Source organism: Equus asinus, chromosome 22 (assembly GCF_041296235.1).
Source record: "Equus asinus isolate D_3611 breed Donkey chromosome 22, EquAss-T2T_v2, whole genome shotgun sequence".
In the NCBI taxonomy this organism is placed as follows: domain Eukaryota; kingdom Metazoa; phylum Chordata; class Mammalia; order Perissodactyla; family Equidae; genus Equus; species Equus asinus.
In genome coordinates this window covers 23,439,086-23,461,363 of record NC_091811.1, presented here as the reverse complement: position 1 = coordinate 23,461,363, position 22,278 = coordinate 23,439,086, and the positions used below count along the sequence as shown (strand labels likewise).

At 38.7% G+C, this 22,278-nt stretch overlaps 1 protein-coding gene across 1 annotated transcript; it reads right to left on the bottom strand.

Moving 5' to 3' along the window:
- Window positions 1-227: 227 nt before the first annotated feature.
- LOC106834115 (basic salivary proline-rich protein 3-like) lies at window positions 228-4,538 on the bottom strand. Its single transcript, XM_070495041.1, has 4 exons — window positions 4,455-4,538; window positions 3,489-3,524; window positions 1,476-2,557; window positions 228-320 (listed from the first exon to the last, which is right to left on the bottom strand). Exons 1-3 carry the CDS (start codon window positions 4,516-4,518, stop codon window positions 1,494-1,496), a joined length of 1,164 nt encoding a protein of 387 aa, XP_070351142.1. The 5' UTR covers window positions 4,519-4,538; the 3' UTR covers window positions 228-320; window positions 1,476-1,493.
- Window positions 4,539-22,278: the final 17,740 nt, after the last annotated feature.

The window sequence follows — 22,278 nt, the reverse complement described above, 5'->3', positions numbered from 1 at the left end:
AATAAACGTGTCCGGGGGAGGGAGGAGGTGATAGCAGGGAGAAAGAGGAGAGATCTACTCCTGTTCCCAAAGAAAGAACAGAGCAACAGTGTTTTCTAGGAAAGTGGCCCAGGATGAAGCTTGCCAGAAGCATCAATGAGAAGGGGTCTTGATGGTCCTGTGCTGTGTTCACAACCCTCAAATTCCAGACTCACAAACACCCAGAATGAGAGATGGCACTCAGAAATTGGATGCTGATTATTTTATTGGCATATTGAAGACAGACTGCATTGTTCCAGTGTGAAGGCTTTCTGAAGGACACTTATCTTCATATTCATTTTCTGAAACAAACAAACAAAAAGGGAAGCTGAGGGAGAAGCCAAGACATGGCAGGTAGTTTCTAATCCATTGCTGGTGTTACTGAAGTGAAGTAGGTGAGAGCCCATCTTTCTCCCTCTCCCCTGCTCCCTCTGCCTGTTCCTTCCTAATTTCTTTTTGTTTCCTGTTTTTATGCACCTAGGAGATAATGTGCTCTAAATAGTTGCTTGCAAGATGAATGAAAGAGATTATTCCTAGGTTGTTTATCTTTTGGTTGTTACTGAAAATGTTCAAAGAAATATTTAAAAAGATGGTCACTGCACATATGCTACAATTGGAAAAAATGGAAAGTGACCAAAATGTCCATTGACAGGGTTGGCTAAAGAAATCTTGGCACAGCCACACAATGGAATAGTATACAATTGTAAAACAAATCCAAGAAAAGACCACATAGAGCCATATATCTCTGTGACCTAAAATGAAATCTTTCTAAGAAATATTTTATATGAAATGAGGACAATAAATCTGCACATAAATTATAATACCATTTGCAGAAAGTATTAATTTATGTTTATATAAGCATAAATTTTTCCAAGGGGATGTTCAAAGGGTTAACAGTGTTGGCTTTGGGGGAGGGAAGTGGGGAGATAGGAAGAGATAAGCCTTTAAGATTTAATTTCATACCATTCTATTAATTTTATTTACCTTGATCATATATTAATTTAAAAGTAAATATTTTAAAAGCTAGATAACATTTAACAGCATAAAACTAAAGTGGTATTTAGCAGGCACACTGGGCCCAAGAAGCCTACTGTGAGGCAGGACTGAGTAGAGTAGTCAGGTGGAAACTTGAGATGGGAAGTCTTTGAGCCTGAGGAGGAGCAGAGGGGAGGACCAAAGGGAGGACACTGCTCTACTTCCTCATTACCAGCCCATTTTAAGACAGGTAATCGTGGGAAAAAAGCCCACTTATGGCAGTGTCTCTCAAAATTGAAATTTCCTTGGACAGTTTGTTAAAAATAAAGTCTTGACCCTATTCTAGAATATCTGAAGAGAAATCTTTAGAAATGGGCCCTAGGACTATCCCATTTCAATGTTTCCAGTTGATTCATTGGCAAAGTGAAGTTTGAGAACTGTAGGCATTAGGGCCTTTGATGGAGAGTGAAATAGAATCATACCTGTCATTGAATTCCATATTACTGGGGTGGCTGGCCTCCTGGAGGTGGTGGTCCCTGGGGCCCTCCAGGAGGAGGTGGGGGAGGACGATTTTGATTGCCTTGTGGTCTGGGTGGTTGCTGCTGAGGAGCACCCTCAGAAGGGGATCTTGCTGGGCCTCTTCCTCTCTGGGGTCCTCTGTCCTGAGGAGCATCCTCTTGGTTTCCACCATCAGGAGGGGCTGGAGGTGGGGGTCCTGCTGGTGGGGGTGGGGGTCCCTGGGGCCCTCCAGGAGGAGGTGGGGGAGGACGATTTTGATTGCCTTGTGGTCTGGGTGGTTGCTGCTGAGGAGCATCCTCAGAAGGGGATCTTGCTGGGCCTCTTCCTCCCTGGGGTCCTCTGTCCTGAGGAGCATCCTCTTGGTTTCCATTATCAGGAGGAGCTGGAGGTGGAGGTCCTGCTGGTGGGGGTGGTGGTCCCTGGGGCCCTCCAGGAGGAGGTGGGGGAGGAGGATTTTGATTGCCCTGTGGTCTGGGTGGTCGCTCCTGAGAGCCGTTATTTGGGTTTCCGCCTGGTCGGGGTGGTCGCTCCTGAGAGCCGTTGTTTGGGTTTCCGCCTGGTCGGGGTGGTAGCTCCTGGGAGCCGTTGTTTGGGTTTCCGCCTGGTCGGGGTGGTCGCTCCTGAGAGCCGTTGTTTGGGTTTCCGCCTGGTCGGGGTGGTCGCTCCTGGGAGCCGTTGTTTGGGTTTCCGCCTGGTCGGGGTGGTCGCTCCTGGGAGCCGTTGTTTGGGTTTCCGCCTGGTCGGGGTGGTCGCTCCTGAGAGCCGTTGTTTGGGTTTCCGCCTGGTCGGGGTGGTCGCTCCTGAGAGCCGTTGTTTGGGTTTCCGCCTGGTCGGGGTGGTCGCTCCTGAGAGCCGTTATTTGGGTTTCCGCCTGGTCGGGGTGGTCGCTCCTGAGAGCCGTTGTTTGGGTTTCCGCCTGGTCGGGGTGGTCGCTCCTGGGAGCTGTTATTTGGGTTTCCGCCGTCGGAAGGGGCTCTAGGTGGGCGTCCTCCGGGAGCTGGTCTCTGATGGTTCTGATTTGGGTTCTGGCTTTGTTCCTTTATGTCTGCATGGATATGGCGCAAGAATAGATGACTTAGTGATGGAGGCCTCCCTTCTCAGATTGAACTCTGATGAATATACGCAACAGTCCCTTTTTCCCAGAATTTGCCCCTCAACTTCCCACCTCCCCCTTGCCCACTACTTCCTTTTGCAGTAGTCCTCTTCATCAGCATACTAGTAATATTGAAGTTCTAGTTCTTTGCTCATGAGACAAACATGTGAGTTTAAGTTTGATGAAAAAGCAGGTCTTAGATATCTTAGAATTCCCAGAGAATGTCTCCAAGTGTAGAGGAAAAGCAAAGGGATTATTAATGTCACTTATGCTGCCAGTTACATTTCAGGCCACTGACATAATTTGACAAATGTGCTTCTTCTGTCTGGCCACTTGGGCTCCATGGGGAAGCCTCAGGCTCCAAGATTTGGGTAGAGAAATACTAAGAGAGAGAGAAAGACAAAGTGATGGCCCACACGGATTCACCAAATAACTGTGGCAAATTTTTATCAGCTATAGGGGCACAGCTGAGTGGAGAAACATGGAGTAAAGGGACCAAGACTCTTACTTGCACTACTGCTTAAACCAGAGAGTAACATTGGGGAAGCAGGAGCAGTTGAGGGGTTGGTTCTCAATGGGATGGAGGAGTCAGTAATAGGACTCCTGCCCTCTGTCTGTCACCTCTCAGCAGTCATTGCTGGCCTGAGAGAACAGGTAGCACACTCCTTTTGTCATCCAGCGCAGACACATCTCTGTTGTTCAAGTTGAGGTCCTGCTCACAGTCCCCAGAATCAAGGTTGGGTAGATGATTGCCTATATTGCTAGGGGTATTAACGTTAATCAATTCTTGACAGGAAAATGATGGTAATAAGACATGGGAGAACTGAAAAGTTCTTGAGAAGAGAATGGAAGGAATGTATATTGAGGATTAATTGAGATTTACCTGATATGAAGGCAGAATATTCTTCGTCGCTGACATCTAGGAAAAGATGCACAAGATGAAGTGAAAAGTTAAGTCCCAAATCTGTTAGAGCTCACACTTGTTCTACAGAGAAAGGACCCCTGCCAACCACTATCTGTCTGGACTCTAAGTTAACTTGTCAGCCATGGTCCGTGATGCCTTTAGAAAGAGAGCAACATGTAAGGGAGCGGCAGGGTTGTTACTATGCTGAGTGTCAACCACAAACTCAAAATAGAAAAGGACCTTTTTATCTTCCTTAGGATCCCTCAAACGCTAAAGTTAATTTAAGCTAAGTGCTGAGGTATTTCATGTTTTAGTATACTTCTGCCTTCTTTCTTCATTAAATACTTTTACTTACGTTAACATGCTTTCTCCAAGCCGGGCTACCAGGGATAAACATTTGGATATAATCTTACACGTATTGCTCACAGCACATTGAAATATTAAATATGGGAGGGAGAAAAATGAGAACATCAGGTCCTGGTATCTCTATATTGCTATGTAGAGAGAGAGAAATTTCATATCCTCTTCTCTATCTCTGAAATAGCTCTGCTGTGTGTTTATCTTCATCTATATGGCATTCCCAGCAAGGCCACTACATCCACTGCCTGCTTTGATTACCATAACATCTTCACGACTGGCCTTCCCTGTACCAGTCTTGCCATCTTCCAACGCATCCTTCACAGCACGGTCAGAATTTTCTAAAAACGCAAATATGAGCTTGTCATTCCCCTGCCAAATTCTTTCTTGGGTTCCAGCTGCACTTTAAATAAAATATAAGGCCTTGGCATGAAATGAGGACATTACTGACCTTATCCTTATCTTAAGAACTATGCAGCCTCCTTTTTCCTCTAATTTGTCTCCCCTCCCACACCATTCCTCACTACAGATGATCTCCTGAGCCCTAAGCAGAGTCACAACAGCCCCCACACCCTTTTTGGTTTTTACCACTATTTGAGCTCTCAGCTGAGCTCAGGGCCAGCAAGGCCACTGAGAGCAGGACCAGCAGCATCTTGGAGGAAGCTCTGGAGTTTCTCCCAACTCTGTGCTGGGAGAACCCAGGTGGCTTCCTTTATAAAGACAAGCAGAACAATGGAGTCTTTGAGCTCCACACTGGATGGACCTCATCACCTGGTAGACTAGGTCAGGTCAGGTCAGGTCAGGTACATCCCTTCTTTCTTTGTGGGACTTCGCCCAGTGGGATGGTGTGGATAGGATGTTGTTAGTGTCTCATTCTTAATAGGTACAACGTGTGACTTGGGTTGTTTTGGAAGGAACCGTGTCCAAGCAGCCAGAGCAAATATTAGAAATGTTCCTTCATCATTTGATATTCAGTCTGATGGTGAGATTGTTTCTCTCTTCTTCCATTGTATTGTTTGTGTGTGTAACTATGGGTATGATATTTAGCTAATATTTTTGATGATATAGAGATCATTTCGGTTTAATTTTGAAATGTATGAGGAAAACACACACTTGGGCTCACACAGATGACGGAAGGTTGACTGTTCATGCCCCAGAGATCCTCCAAGATTCTCTGCATATGGTTTTAATCAGGGAAGTCTTGGTGTTGTAGAACACAGGTGAAATAAACTTTCTATTCTTATTACTATCCTTGGGGATTATGATATTTAGTGAGAGCAAAAATCGACACAGAATCCAACGTAGGATTTCTAGATCCAAACAAATTGAATACATAGTTTCTTGAATGAATGTTAATTTACGTCTCCAAGATTTCTGTCTGCTGTTTCCTCTTTCTAGAATCTTCTGCAAGATTCAATTTAGGCCTTATTACTTCTAAGAGATATATTTAACCACCCCCACTGATAAACTAGTGGCTACAATTATGCACTCCAATAATATAGTCTGATACCCCTTCAAAGCCTCAATTGCACTGCACTAATCTTCTAACTTTCAGGTAGTTTCTGTGCTGGAATGTTTTCTCAGATTTTTCTTCAACACAGGGACTTTTCTTCACAGTACTCAGACGCTCATTTCTCTCCACTTTCCTTCTGAAACTTATACATTAATATTTTATCTCATGAATCAATTCTCTCTGTTTATTTTTCATTTTATATCTAGCTTTTTTTTTTTTGCTATGCACTTTGGGAGAATTTCTTTAATCATCTAAATCAAGGGCTAGTCTGGTCTTCACTAGCTTTGTTGCCTTTTGTTTGTAAGATTTGGCAAGAAGGTACTGTGTTTCCATAATCATCTTTTTAGGTCATCTGCATTGGTTGCCTTTTCAGCTGCTGATCATTCTATTATATTCAGCAGTTGCCAGGTCATCCTTCTCGGTCAGTGAAGATCAAGATTAGTCAGTATCATCAGCTGCCAGTTATTTCAGAACTAGTGTAGGTCTTATGTTATTGTTCCATTTTGTGTAGGGCTAGTGCGAATTTGAAGACAGTTTGGCTGGAATATCACAAGGAAGTCTGTGTGGCCGGAAACCCTAAAGACAGGCCCTTGAGCAATGTGGATGAGTGGATCCTGTGCTATGCACATGAGTGTCTGGATTTGGCTCTTTCTGAATTGTTACAGGTAATATTAAAGGAAGGCTTTCTAATACCATGGTGTTTGCTACAGATAACATTGCCTTTGCAAGGTGACCAGGCAGACTGGTGTTTTCTTCCTTGCATTATTATGGATATATTCTAGAATGTGGAATATATTAGCAGTTGGCAATTCTTCTCTGGGTATGTGGGAAAGCAGAAGGGTTCGAGCTGGGCTTTGTTGGAAGAAGAGATTAATTTCTTGGGCTTAATAGTTCCCCTTATTTTATTGGAGTGACTGTTATATCTCCAGACATTATTATGGAAGAGAAACTGGAGATGATCAGTCCTGACCAGGGGGCTCATGGCAGACCTTCAGGTAGGAAAGGAGGGTCAGAACTAAGGAAGAGAGGGGAGTACTGGGCACACTTATTCACATTGTGTGGGTGGCTGCAGAAGGGGCAGTCCTGATGGAAGGCAGGCTTCTCTTTGGCTTGGTGAGTACCGGAAGAGAGCAGGGCTTTCTGCAAAATATCACTCAGTTCATGTCTTTCACTAAGCTTCCCAAATGTCAGTGATGAGATGAGTGAAAGAGAGTAGTGTGTTGTGAAAGAATAAATGTCAGCTATGAAATCACCAGACACAACAAAAATAGAGGGTATGAAAGAGAAGACTGTTGGCTGTCTGAGAATCTTTCTCCAGTAAATTCTTCAGAAAGGGCCCATGAAAACGACATTTCCTTAGTTAACAGTTTCATTGTTCTTTTTACTGGAATAATAATTTTTCAGACAGAAAATCACATTTTATTCTTTCTGTATCTTTAATTTGTTACTCCATTTTTCTTTGGCAAAGGGTGTTATTGTTGAAAATTCTAAGGGTGATCTACTTTTATTCCTGTCACAGGTCATTTTCCATTTTTCAGAGATGCCCAGGAAATTTTTTAATATTTGCTGTTATTGTTATTGTGAGAACATTTAAAATCTAATTTCTTAGCAACTTTCGGGTTTACAGTACAGTACTGTTAACTATAGTCACAATACAGTACATCAGACCCTCAGAACTTATTCTTCTTATAACTGGAAGTTTTTACACTTTGACCAACATCTCCTCATTTCCCCCATCCTCTGGCAACCACCAATCTACTCTCTGTTTCTATGAGTTTGGGTTTTTTAGATTCCACATGTAAGTGAGATCATACAATATGCATTTTTCTGTATCTGACATTTCATTTAGCATAATTTCTTCAAGTTTCATCCATGCTGTTGCAAATGTCAGAATTTCTTTCTTTTTTATGGCTGAATAACATTCCATTGTGTGTTCTTTATCCATTCATCCATCAATGAACACATAGATTGTTTCCATGTCTTGACTATTGTGATTAATACTACGATGAACATGGTGGTGCAAATGTCTCTTTAAGATAGTGATTTCATTTCCTTTGGATACACTTAGAAATGGGATTGCTGGATCATATAGTAGTTCTATTTTTAATTTCTCGAGGAAACTCCATACTGTTTTCCATAGTGGCTACAGCAATTTACATTTCCACCAACAGTGCACAAGGGTTTTCTTTTCTCCTCATCCTCACCAGCATTTCTTAGCTCTTCTTTTTTTTTTTTTTTTTTTTTTTTGACGATAGGCATTTTAACAGTTGTGAGGAGATATATCATTGGGTTTTCATTTGATTTTTATGATGACTAATGATGCTGAGCTCCTTTTTATGAACCTGTTGGTCATTTGTATGTCTTCTTTTTGGAAAAATGTCTATTCAGGTTCTTTGCCTATTTATTAACTAGATTCTGTGTTATTTTGCTATTGAGTTGTATGAGTTATTTATATATTTTGGATGTTAACCCTTTATCAGATATCTGGTTTGCAAATATTTTCTCCCATTCCATAAGTAGACTTTTCATTTTGTTGATTGTTTCTTTTGCTGTGCAGAAGTTTTTTAGTTTGATGTAGTGCCGCTTGTTGATTTTTGCTTTTGTGGCTTGTCCTTTTGGTGTCCTATCCAAAAAAAATCATTGCAAAGACCATTGTCAAGGAGCTTTCCTCTATGTTTTCTTCTAGGGGTTTTACAGTTTCAAGGTTACATTTAAGTCTTTAATTCATTTTGAGTTAATTTTGTGAGTGTAAGATAAGAGTCCAATTTCATTCTTTTGCATGTGAGTATCCAGTTTTTCCAACATCATTTATTGAAGAGACCATTCTTTCTCCATTGAGTATTCTTGGCTCCCTTGTCAAATATTAGTTGACCATATATGCATGGGTTATTTCTGGGTTCTCAATTCTGTTCATTGGTCTCTGTGTCTGTTTTTATGCCAATACCATACTGTTTGGATTCCTATAGCTTTGTCATATAGTTTGAAATTACAATTTAACTTTTTGCGATATAAAAAATCACTTAATGTACTTACTTAACATGTCACTCAATATATATTAATGAAAATATATTTGAATTAACCTTAAATTGTACAAGACATATCAAGGAAAAACTACATTAGTTGCTGGTGAAAAATATTGGGGCAATTTTCCAAATATTAGTAACAATCTTACGAGTTAAAAAAATGATAGGCTGACAGCTCCTTTACCCACTTTATATATATTTTTTAGCCAAGTTCTTCATTTAAAGTTATAAATATTAATTAAAATGAACAAGAATAACTAACTTGAGGTAGAATTGTAAGCCTAACTAAAAACTGACATTTAACCGTGTTATCCTAATCAGAGCTGAGTTTAATTTTTACAATCTCAAGTTGGAAGAGTATTATGTTTAAGACAGCATTTAAATGGCAGAATTATGTCAAACATGGTATTGAACTGGAAACTATAAAGCAAAAGAATGATACACAGGACTGTATAAAAGTATACAATTTTTATATAGCAATAACAAAAAATTTAAAAATCCAACTACAAACCAGAGGTAAAATAATAAATGAGAAAATGAGATAAGTGGTTCCAATATTTTAGAGAGATAAGTGCTTTTTGCAAACATTGTAATAAAGGGCTCAAGACTATCTTCTCTGTCAAATGCCCAATACTGCAATGCATGTATAAGGCTAAACACCCTACATGCAACAAGCAGGGTCACTATTCTTGCTGGGATATGGGATGTTCATCTGAAATGTTTATAGTTGAGTTTCTTTCTTCTTTTCTTAACTAAAAGTACAGACAAAAAGAGTGGTCTGAGATATTCTTGACCAACCAATAAGTAAGAACACACTCTACATTCTGTCAGATGTCTCTTTCTTATTGTTATGCCTCATCCCATTTTGTGCTCAAGAGATTATGTTCTCATTTTACAGGACATATTCCTACCCACTCGTTCATCCAAAAGGAACATCAACAATCATCTCTGCTTCTGTCTTGGCCTGGTGGCATCTTTAACATCTGCTTCTCAGCCTGCTAGGAACTTAGAAAAAGTTTATTGAAGATTTAAAGGGGGCAATAAACAGCACATCTCTCTCTCAACAGTGGTGCCAATTGAGAAGCAGTCTCGGGAATCACACATATTTGAAAAGTATCAGCTTTAACATGGGTAAGGCTGAACTGGAGAAATGATGTTTCTTGTATCCCGAAATGGGCTATCAGATATAGTATCTCTGAATGTAAATTACTTCCCAAGATGAGAGGCCTTCCTTCTTTAGGATAGAATATGTCCTGGGAAGTTGAAGTTGACTGTATGAGTGATTAAAAAAGATATTTCTCCCCTGGAAGAATCACTTGGAAAAGATTAGAGAAAATTCAGGATGAGCTGAACTTCATGTACCCAGTGGTTTCCTCAGTCCCATTGATTAGGTATGTATGAATAACTTAGAGCCAGAAATAAGTAGTGTTTCTCCCACTCTCTACCTGGGGAATGGAGGTTTTCATCCTTCTGCTGAAGTGTGAAGACTGGGAGATAAGTCTCTCTAACATTCTCTAGGTCTTTGTTCTACTATAACCCATTTAGGGTAATCATCACAACCTGTGATCAACCAGGGGTCTGTTTCCCTCAGTTGAGGAGACCGGTGCCGGCCTGCCTCTCTTAGGAAAGGAGACTAGTGCCAACCCATGTTCAGGAGAGCTCTCTTCTAATACCACACACTGCTTTCTTCTGTTTTCTATGGGAACTACTGGAGGACACTTAAACTTTTACCCCTAGAAGGCTCTTAAATTGGCCAGAAGAGCTAATTAAATTAGCTTCAGGGCCCAATTCTATAGTTGGCTGAAGTTTTCCTCTTATTCTCCTTTCTGTTCCAAATTGCTCCTGTCCAAATGCTCTAAAATAGTTCAGCAGAGCTTAGGAAATGATGTCAAATGCTTTTAATGCTAAAATGTAACAATGCTCAGTGTTATAATGTTACAATGCCCAATGTTGAAAATGCCTTGAATATGGATATAACTCTCCATCATCAAATTTAGAGTGAAATTATCACCCCAAAATCAGTTCATCTGCTCTTGTAAATTCATTTACAAATTAATTCTTACCAAGATTTATTCTGCTCATTGTTGACTGGAGGCCCTCACGCTGAAGCTTGGATATAGTCATGATGGAGCTGTCTTTCCCTGCAATAGTGTTGTCCCTTCAGGACATCACAAGTCATCTTTCATATGTCCTACATTTCAAGAGTTCAGAGAGTTAATAAGATCATAGGATCAACCCAAACCACAGAAAATTTAGCAAACAAGCTTCTGGTCTTTAATCCCAAAGGGCCTGGGGAGACCCAATGCCTTTGCCATTTGCTCCTTAAGACCTTACCTTCCCTCTGCTTCTGATTATTCCAGGCCGTGAGTAAAATTTCTGTTGGCTGCATCCTTTTTCTCCTGGTTGTTGGATATTCCTCTAGGGTTCCTCTCATGAACCCCACTCATTTTAGGAATAGCCAGGTAATATATAACAATCTTCACCTATTTCTAAATGTGGTCTGTTTCCTTTTCTACTATCTTGTGGCTAACACTATTGTCTGGAGTGAGATACTTTCATTCTTTTAATATATCTTTTGTGTTCAAGTTCTCAGATATGTTTTTCCCCCAAAATACTCTTCTTGATTACATTTGTGGATTCCTCACTGTGAGAGATAGGAAGTCAATAAATTCTGGCTCTTATAAAAGCCATTTTGTCCGTCTTTACCCCACTGTGGGTAATGCCACTTAGGAATTATTCTATTAGAACAAAACCTAACGTAAACCTTGACCTCATATAGTAGTCTTGCTACACCCCCTCCCTTAGTAGATCTCATTTTCATCACTTCTACCTTCAGAGATCTAACTCTTCAAATATCCTGATGATTTTTCCCTAACACCCTGGAAATACTTGCATCTTTATGTACAATATATGTGTCAATCTGAAAGTCACGTATTATTATTTTGACTGATTTTCCTGATTTTTCTCTCTCACATGCATAAATATTTTATGTAACAGTCCCTGACTTTCATCTGTTTTTTTTTGAAACTCAGTCACCCTTTCGAACCTAGAAAGAGTGAAATATCTCTTCCTTTTCAATTTCTTCTTTCTGAATAATTAAATACAGGTTCACCTCCTTTTTCCTTTCACATGTGTCTATCCTGGCCTCTAGATTTTCGCTTTTCCCTAGATTACTCACAAACCCATCATAAATTCCTCAACTTTTCTTCTAAGAAAAGCTTCCTTTCGTTACATTTATCAGTTTTTATTTTGTCGTCTTCATTTTCGTATGACTACATTCTGATAGTTATGTTGAAGTACAGATACCAAAAACAAACTAGAACTAAATAAAAAACACAATAAGCCCATTTTTCTCACAGAAACGAGATTCCAAATATGAGACTTTTTACATTTCTGATTTCTTTTTGAGGTAGTGATAACTTGAGTTGTTTCAAGCAAGAGGATAGTATATTCTCTTCGTGGTAAGAGTTCCCATTCTTTTAGATGGATGAGGGTACACAACTGAATTATTTAGGGATATTAATATAATTAACAAATTGGAGAGACCAGTTGGTAAGTGTGACTCGTAGTCTGTGGACAAGATATTTGAATGTGATAAGTTTTTCTTTCATAGACTTTCCTTGGCCCTAGAACCTGAGGCAGTTTTAAATGCCTAGTTCTAATGAGTTAGGGACTGAAATCTCATCCACTAGTACTCTAGAGCCTAGCATCTGTCCTTTTTCATTCTTAAAGTTTTATTTTTAGAACAGCTATACGTTATAGAAAAATTATGAACATAGTACAGAAAGTTCCTATACCCTCCTCCCAGTTTTTCTTATTCTCCGATATTATTATGGTATATTTGTTACCATTAATGAATCTATATGGATATATCGTTTTTAAGTAAATCTCTTACTTTATTCATATTTCCTTAGTTTTTATCTAATGTCCCTTTTCTCTTACAGGACTCTATCCATGAGACCACATTGCATTCAGCTATCATATCTTTAAATAAACTCTCTGTTCCCTTCTTCCTCTCTCCTCCTTCTGGGATACCCATTATCCTTATGTTGCCCTTTCTAATGGAGATGAGTATTTCTTGTAGACTTTCTTCATTTTTCAAAAATCTTAGTTCTCTCTCCTGTTCCACCTGAATCATTTCTAGATATCTGTCTTGGAGCTCACTAATTGCTGCTTCTATACGGTTTGCTCTATTTCTAATGCTTTCTAATGTATTCTTCATCTCATTTATTGAGTTCTTCAGCTTTAGAATTTCTGTTGGTTCTTTTTTAGAGTTTCAGTGTCCTTGGAAAACTACTCCTTTTCTTCATTAATTTTATTCCTGAGCTTATTGAGCTGCTTTTCTGAGTTTTCTTGTAAATTGTTGAGTTTCTTCATGACAGCTGTTTCGACTCCTCTATCAGTTAGATCACAATCTTCCCAAGGCTTTAAGTTTGCTCTGGAGAACTGTCATTTTCTTTTTGTGATACCACGTTACCATGATTTTCCATGGTGCTTGATGTGTTGTTCTTCTGCCAGTGCATTTGAAGTAACGAACACCTTTCTTATTTAGGTAAAACTGTATTTACATTGATTCTAACAACTTAATACGTTGCTAATTAGAGGTCTGTCTTTTGTTTTCCAGTAGGTAGCACTACAGCATAGTTTTTTGGTTTCTCTTACCTGTGCTGCCTCTGACTTTATTTGACAGCCTTCACTTTCCACTCTCTACAGCCTCTGTCAGAGGTGTCACCAGTGCCCTTGTCCTTGCTGCTTTGCCTCCCGGGATCACTGGCGCCTTGCTGCTGCCGGTGTTGTTGTGGCTGCAGGCTCTTCCTCCGCAGCGGGGAGAGGGGCAGCTTGGGGGGTAAGCTAGATTCATAGATGCTTTTCCTGCATTCAACGTTGTCAGGTTCTCAGGCACCAATGGTGCAGGTAGAAGGACAGGAGTTTGGGGCATTGCTGTGGCTGGGGGACTGGGGTCATGGGCCCCGCCTCTGCTGCTTTCCAGTTCCCTGTGGCTGTGGGAGTGGCTGCAACTGGAGGGCCAGAGTTGCATGTGCCACCTCTGCTGCTGCTAATGGGTTCTCTGGGGGTGTGGACACCAGTGTAGCTGGGGGTAGTGCTGGAGTTGTGTACACCAACACCATTGGGGGGGCCGAGGTTGCAGGCCCTGCCTTTGCTGCTGCTAACAGGTATGCTGGGGCTGTGGGCTCAGCTGCTATGGCTGGGGGTCTGGGGTCACAGGTACTGCCTCTGCTCTTCTCCTCGTTCCACTTTCTCTGTGCATTCTACTCCACCCACATTCAGATGTTATATATATGTGGATCCATCCTATATCCTGGTGTGTAGATCAGAGGAAACTTTGTTGAATTAGGACTGTCCTACTGGTTGTTGATTGAATGGGAGAAACAAAAGGAGTCTCACAACTCCATGATTCTGATGTCACATCTCCACATTGCATTTAGATGTCAGATCTCCTTAGGCTTCTCTTGATTGTGACAGTTTCTAGGATTTTCATTGTTTCTGATGACCTTGTTGGTTTTGAAGAGCACTGGTCAAATATGTTTTTAGTATGTCTTTTAGTTGAGATTTGTCTGATAGTTGTTCTTGGATTAAACTGGGGTTGTGGGATTTTTGGCTAGGAATACCGCAGAGGTAAAGTTAACATGCCATTTAATCACACCATATCAAAAGTACATACTATTAATATAATTTATTGCTATTGATGTTGACCTTGATCACTTGGTTGAGACAGTGTCTGCAAAGTTTCTCCACTGTGAAGTTACGCTTTGCCCCTGCCTTTTGTAGTGTAAGGAGTGAAGTGTTATCTTTCACCTCCTTGAGGGCGAGGTATCTATGTAAGTTATTTGAAATTATTCTGCACAGGAGATTTGTCTCGCCCCCTCCTCTTTTTTTAATGAGCCCTTCATTACTTTCTGGTTCTGCAGAAGACTTCAGGCTTATCTTGTATATTTTCTGCCCCAGTCCCAGAATCAGCCATTTCTACAATGAGCCCTAGTTCTTTCCCTTGGCCAATAGCGTTAGAAACCACTATCTGGGTGCAGGATAGGCTCACAGCTAATGGAGTGTCATTGCTTCTAGTCCCTTACCAACCCATTTTATATACTTATGTGTAGATATTTCTATGTGTAGAAATACTGGTTCATCTATATCTATATTAAGCTAAACATGAGTTCACACTGATGTCTCCAACTTTAATCCATTACCACGTGGATCATTCTAGCCCATCCCCTTGCTTATCTGCAAACTCCCACTCCAACAGTGTGAAACCTGGCTCCCACCTGTCATCCATTTACTCAGTTGTTCATTTCCAGTGTACATGTATAAAAGCATCAGAATTGTTAACCAGTGCCTCTATGGGAAACAACTCTAGCAACTATAGTGCAGTTCTTATGTACAATTTCTTTTCCCTTTAATTTTACAAAATCCAGTCATTTTCAAAGTTATGCAGGTCAGCACACATTTCCCCTTACTCTCTTCAGTGAGGTTGTTTCATACATTTGTGATAAAGTTTGATTGTTTTGTCACATTCTGCATTCCATCATGAAATTTTCCCAATCTCCTAGATAATTTTTTAAAACATGAGCTCATTAAAGTTCACTTTTTATGCCATAAAACTCAGTGGGTTTTAACAAATGCATAGTGTCATATAGCCACAATTACAGTATCATAGAGAATAGTTTCATCATCCTAAAAAGTCTTCTGTGCTTCACCTGTTCAACCCTTCTCCCCCTCCCTCCTGACAAACACTGATCTTTTATGATCTTTACAGTTTTGCCTTTTCCAGAATGTCATGTAATTGGAATCATAGAGTATGTAGCATTTTCACACTGGCTCTTTTCACTTAGCAAATGTGCTTTAATTCATCCATGTCTTTTCATGACTTAATAGCTTATTTTCTTTTCAGTGAATACTGTTCCATTGTGTGTGTATACAATTGTTTATTTATCCATTCACCTATTGAAGGACAACTTGGTTGCTTCTAGTTTTGACAATTGTGAATAAGGATGCTATAAACATTTGCATCAGGTTTTGGCATGGACACAGATTTTGAAATAACTGTGGTAAATACCTAGGAGAACAATTGCTGGATTGTATGGTAAATTTTATAAGAAAGCACGTTAAGCTTTGTAAGAAATTGCCATATTGTCTTCCAAAGTGCTTTGACCATTTTGCATTTCTACCAGGAATGAATGAGAGTGCTTGTTGCTCTGCATCCTTGTCAGTTTTTTGCACATTAGCCATTCTAATAGGTGTATGGTATATCTCATTTTTTTTTAATTTGCAATTCCTGAATGACACATGATGTTGACCATTTTTTCATATGCTTACTAGCCCTCTATATATCTTCTCTTGTGAGGTGTCTCTGTAGATCTTTCACCTAGTTTTTAATTGTGCTATTTGTTTCCATATTGTCAAATTTTAAGAATTCTTTGTATATTTTGGATAAAGTCCTTTATCAGATGTGTTTTGCAAATATTTTCTTTCACTCTGTGGTTTGTCTTTGGATCTTTTACAGAAGTTTTTGGCTTTCATAATGTTCAACTTAGTAATGTTTCTTCACGGATCATGTGTTTGGTCTTTTATTTAAAAACTCACCACCTAGCTCACCTAGATTTTTCTCTTATGTTTTCTCCAATAAGTTTTATAGATTTCCACCCATTTTATAATTTATTTATGATTCCTTTTGAGTTAATTTTTGTGAAAGGTATACAGTTTGTGTTTAGGTTCTTTTTTTTTTTTTGACATATGAATGTCCAGTTGTTCCAGTGCCATTGTCATTGTTTGGAAAGATTATCTTTTCTCCATTGAATTGCCTTTGTGCCTTTGTCAAAGATCAATTGACTATATTTGTGTGGATCTATTTCTGGGCTCTCTATTCTATTCCAATGATCTATGTGTCTATTCTTTTGTCAATACCTAGCTGTCTTGATTACTGAGGCTTTATAGTAAGTCTTGAAATCAAGTAGTGTAATTCTTCCAACTTTATTCTTCTTCATTATTGTGTTAACCAGTCTAGGTCTTTTACTCTCAATATAAATTTAGAATGTGTTTGTTAATATCTACAAAATAGTTTACTGTGATTTTGATTGGTGTTACACTGAATCTATACATCAGATTGAGAAGAATTGAAATCTTATCAATAGTCTTTCAATCTATGAACATGGAATATCTTTTGATATTCTTTGTTTCTTTTTATCAGAGTTTTGTCATATTCTGCATATATAGCTACTTTTCCATTTTAAAATTTTAGCTTACAGTCCTGCTATGAAACATTATGGGAAGTAAAAATCATTCTGTCCATCCAGTGCACATAAAGCTAGACACTGAAATTGTACTCTTCCCTCTTATGGATGTCATTGAAACTAAGGTGTTATTTCCCTAAAATTAAATCCCTTTCCCAAGACCTATTAAGTCCAAAAAGCTAAACCTCATTGAGTTGGGTTAACGCCAACCACAGTGGTCTCACACTAAAGTCACAGATCTCATACCAGGGTTCTGGAAACTTTTATTATTAAGGCCAAAGAGGTCTCTCATGAAAGTGACAGAGATCTCTTACAAAGCCCAAATGTCTCACTCACTCAGGTTTTTGGTCTTAAGTGGTTCTTGACTTAGAAATCCAGGAAGTTTTGCATGACTCCCAAGCAGATTCTTCAAATTTCAACAGATGAAAATTGTAGAATTTGCCTAGGAATTTGTTTTTGTCATTTGAATACAGTTAAAACCACTGGATTATCTCATGGTGCTTTTTATGCTTTGTCCATTAGATCAAATAGAGATTACTAGTCAGCCTGTAATAGTCTTCTGCTGTATAATGATGGCAAGGTAGAGAGTTCCATAGGATTTTTTGTTTACCTGATCAGTTCTTAATCTTTGAACTCAGAGTATCAATTTGTACCCAACTCTGCTCTAAGGATCTCACAGTAGATAGAAATGATTATTACATAATTCCTGGTCCTGGACCTTGGTAGTAATGACTGTTAAAAGTAACTAATAGTTGTATATCATTTAAAAGTTTACAAGCATTTTTACATATTCCATCCTTTTTAATCATTAATTTTGTGACTTAGGAACTGTTTGTTCCATTTTAAGAGAGAATGTTCACAAAACCCATTAGAAGACTGGCAAGTTCTAAATGCACTTGACTTCTCATAAGGGAAGAAACTGAGGCTTAGAGAAATGGGTTAGTCAGTCAGTGAGGAGGCTGGTCTCAATTCCAGGTATCAGCCAGTGCTTTCCATGGTGCTATATATCGTGCCCTGCCCTTTTACTCTTATGTCTTTGAATGGGGAAATGTCATCAGAGTCCCCAAAGGAAGAGGGAATAAATTAAAAGGGCAGCAGAGATCAAGATCTGGAGGCTGTGATGAGAGATGCAGCTCACTGACTGTGACACACTTGAAGGTGCCAGGACTTATCTATCAAATCTAACATAATACACAATGGGAAAGTGACATTTAGACACACAGGCTTCCTGTTCCTCAGCAAGGAGGAAAGAATTAATACATTCAGTTTCAAATATCTGCCCCTAAGTCAAGTTTGAGTTCCTGTGGAAGTGAAAGAAAATAATATGCTAAGGGTCTTGCTGAACTGTGAAAAGTGTCATAACATATGTACGAGGAGCCCAGATTCCGGAGCCAGAGATTCTAGGTTTGAATCCCAGTCTATAACTTCCTAGCTTTGTGACTGATTTTTCTGATCACTAGTTCTGTTGTGCTGGGATTTTTCTCCAGACCATCAGTCAATTCTCTGACACCAGTTGAGTGTCCTATAATTCAACTGAATTATGACACTTGGAGATAGCATGGGATTCCATAGGTTAAGAGTTCTAGCTTACAAGACTGCCCTTCATTTCAGAACCAATGGCAAGTCCAGGTTGTTACCTCACTTCTGACCTAAGGCTACTAATCAGAGGTTCCCACAACCCCCTCCTTGGGTTTGATTAATTTGCTAGAGCGCATCACAGAACTCAGGAAACTAGTTTACTCACTAGGTTACTGGTTTATTACAAAAGATATTAAAAGATACAAATCAATAGCCAGATGAAGAGGTACATAGGGTGAGGTCCCAAATAAAGGAGCTTCTGTCCTTGAGGAGTTTGGGGCCTGGCATGGTGGCACATGGAAGCATTCTGGCTCCCCAACCTGGGAGCTCTCTGAACTCCCTCCTTTTGTTTTTGTTATGGAAGCTTTGTTATATAGGCAGGATTAATTAAATCATTGGCCATAGGAGATTGATTCAACCTCCAGCTCCTCTGCCTCCCTGGATGTCATGGAGTAGAATTGTGGGTAACAACTCTCTAATCACATGGTTGATTCCCCTGGCAACCGACCTCCATAGTTAGGTGAGGTCCCCAAGTAACCTCCTTAACATAACAAAAGACACCTTTATTGCTCTCTTTACTTAGGAAATTCCAAAGGTTTTAGGAACGCTGTTCCAGAAATGGGGAAAAATATATATATTGCTTGTTATAAATCACAATATCACAGTGACCTTGGGCAGATTATTTAACCTCTTTGTGCCTTGGTTTTTCTTTCCTGAAAAATAGGGATGGTAATATTATAATACTCAATTAGGTAAATAACACATTAATTTAGTAATTTAAATTTCTTTTCACATGCAAAGCGGTTAGAATAGTGTGTAGCATATCCTATTTGTTGTTGTTATTATTACTCTACTGTGAGGGTTGAGGAGAAAGATTGTGCTTAATGGAAGCAATTGACTCGAGATTTTAAAAAAAATATAGCAAACAATACTTTTACCCTGGGCTCTGAGAGTCTTCTGTGGATTAATTTATGTAAATTAAAACATCTGTTATTTCAATGCAAAATTTGTCACTAATGTCTCCATGTACATTGTGTGTTTCATTGCTATTAAACTGTTTATTCTGTAGGATTTGAGTAAGGGAGGGAATTCAGAGATAATTTGCTTAACACCACCCTAGGAAATTTCAGTGCAGACAAGGTGAATTATTACCCATAAAGGCCTGCTTGTTGAAACTGAAGCCAATTTTCCAAAATACAGCCCACTGTTCCTCTTCTGTAACTGACTAAAAGATATGCAGGAGCTATATTTAGACATTACAGCCTCCATTGTTACTTAGGACTGTTTAGTGAGAGAAATAAATTCAGCAATCAAAAAATCAGCACACTGAAATCATGGAATGAAAAGTAGGAATACAGTGATTTCTGTCATTCTTAGGAGTGCATTTTGTCTGAGTTATACGTGTATTGTCTCTTTATACTTGCAGTGACTCCTTTCAAGAAAAGCAGATAAGAATCCTAGATGTATAGATTTTTGAGGGGAAGAATTATAGCAATCATTTAGTCCAATCACCTTTAATCAACTTTTTTGGTAATTTTTTATTTTGATATAACACCAAATTTACAGAAAAGGTTACAAGAATAGTAGGAATAACTCTTGTGTACCCTTTGCCCAGGTTCACTAATTGTTACTATTTTGCTCCATTTGTTTTCTCATTTGTGCTCTCTCTCTCTCTCTCTCTCTCTCACACACACACACACACACACACACACACACACATATGTTTTTCGATGCATTTGGGAATAAGTTGCCATATGATATTCCTTTACTCCTAAATACTTTTATATTTTTTAGATACAAAGGCATTCTGTTATATTATCACAGTACAATGATCAAAAGTAGGGCATTTAACATAGAAAAGCTCAATTATCTAATCTACAGTCATAAGTAAATTTAGTTCATTGTCCAATAATCCTCGTTATAGATAAGTTTTTGCCTGGTCCTGGATCCCATCCAGAATCATGCCCTGCGTTAGTTTCACAGCTCTATAGCTCTATAGTTTTCTTTAATCTGGATCAGTTCCTCAGCCTTCTTTTGTCTATCATGATCTAGACATTTTGGAAGAACACAGGCCAATTATTTTGCAGATTGTTTCTCAGTTTGGGTATGTCAGATGTTTCCTCATGATTAGATTCAGGTTATGCATTTTTTGGGGGAAACCACAAAGATGATGTTGTGTCTTTCTCAGTGAATCGAAGATCAGAAAATAGTGATGTTGGTTTGCCCTATCATTGATTATGTAAGCTTTGATCACTTGTTTAAGGTGGTGTCTGCCAGATTTCTCTGCTTTAAAATTATTATTTTCTTCCTTTGTAATTAATAAGTAATTTTGGGGGAAAGCTTTGAGATTATGTAAATACTCTGTTCATTAAAATTTCACCTTCTAACTTTAGCATCCATTGATGATTCTTGTTTAAACAGGTTGTTAATTACTATGATAGTTACCAAATAGTCATTTTCTAACTCTTTCATCCCTTCCACACTCAAATATGCACATTATAATGTAAGAAAGATCTTTCTTCCTCCTACCTTTCATTCTTTTCTTTCCTTCTTTCTCTCTCTCTCTTTCTTTCTTTCTCTTTCTTTTTAAATTTTTTTCCTATCAGTATGGACTTTTAGATCCATATTTCATTTAGTGGGCTATAATTCATTGCTATTATTATTTAGATTGATGCTCAAATTATCCTGGATTTGTCCAATGGGAGAGCTTCAAGCCGACTCCTGTGACATTTTGATATGCCTCCATCATTATTTTTTTAGTATAGCCTTATTTTATGGCCCAAGCAAGTATTTTAGGATCATCTTGTATTTTTATTACCTCAGGGCCGGAATCAGCTACTTTTCCAAGGATCTCTGGTTTCTTTTAGTGCAGAGTGGTAATTAGAAAGCAACATATGGGAGGTAGTTGTGCTCATTACTAATTGTTGTTTTATTTCTTTTAGGTCTTCTCAGCAGACAGAGCTAAGAAAAACACACATACACACATCTGTTTTTGTCTCTCTCTCTTAAAAACCGTGAGTTCATAGTGATACTTACAATTCCAATTCAAGAACCCATGCCAGTCTTCTCTGTATTTACAACTCACTTCTTCAATGTTAAGAAATCTGGCTCCCCAGATGCTCAATATATTTGCTTATTTATTGAATATTAGAATCCCAGAAAGTAGTTTCAAAATTGCTACTCCATATCACTGGGGTAAAAATAACATTAACTAGGGTTTAATATTTGTTTATAATTATTATTAATTTACTGAAGTATAGTTGAAATACAGTATTATATTAGTTTCAGGTGTACAACAGTTTTTTGACATTTATGTACATTTCAAAATCATCACCATGGCAAGTCCAGTAACCATCTGTCACAATACATAGTTATTTCAATAGTATCGACTGTATTACCTGTGCTGTATACATCCCTGAGATTTATTTTATAACTGGAAGATTCTACTTCTTAATCTCTTTCACCTATTTCGTGCATCCACCCAACTACTGCCCCTCTGGCAGCCACCAGTTTGTTATTTGTATCTATGAGTCTGTTTCTATTTTGCTTTGTTTGTCTGTTAGTTTTTTAAATTCCACGTATAAGAGAAATCATACAGTGTTTGTCTTTCTCTGTCTGACTTATTTCACTTAGCGTGATACCCACTAGGTCCATCCTTGTTGTCACAAATGGTAAGATTTCATTCTTTTTGTGGTTGAGTAATATTCCACATCTTCTTTATCCATTCATCTATTGATGGACGCATAGATTTCTTCCATATCTTTGCTACTGTAAATAATGCTGCAATAAATATAGGGATGCATATATCTTTTTGAATTAATGTTTTTGCTTTCTTTGAATACCCAGAAGTGAGACTGCTTGATTGTATGGAAGTTCTATCTTTAATTTTTTGAGGAACCTCCATACTGTTTTCCATAGTGGCTGTAGCAATTTACATTCCTACCAACAGTGCATGGGGGTTCCATTTTCTCCATATCCTCACCAACACTGCTTCTTTGTTGTCTTTTTGATAATAGCCATTCTGACAAGTGTAAGGTGAAATCTCTTTG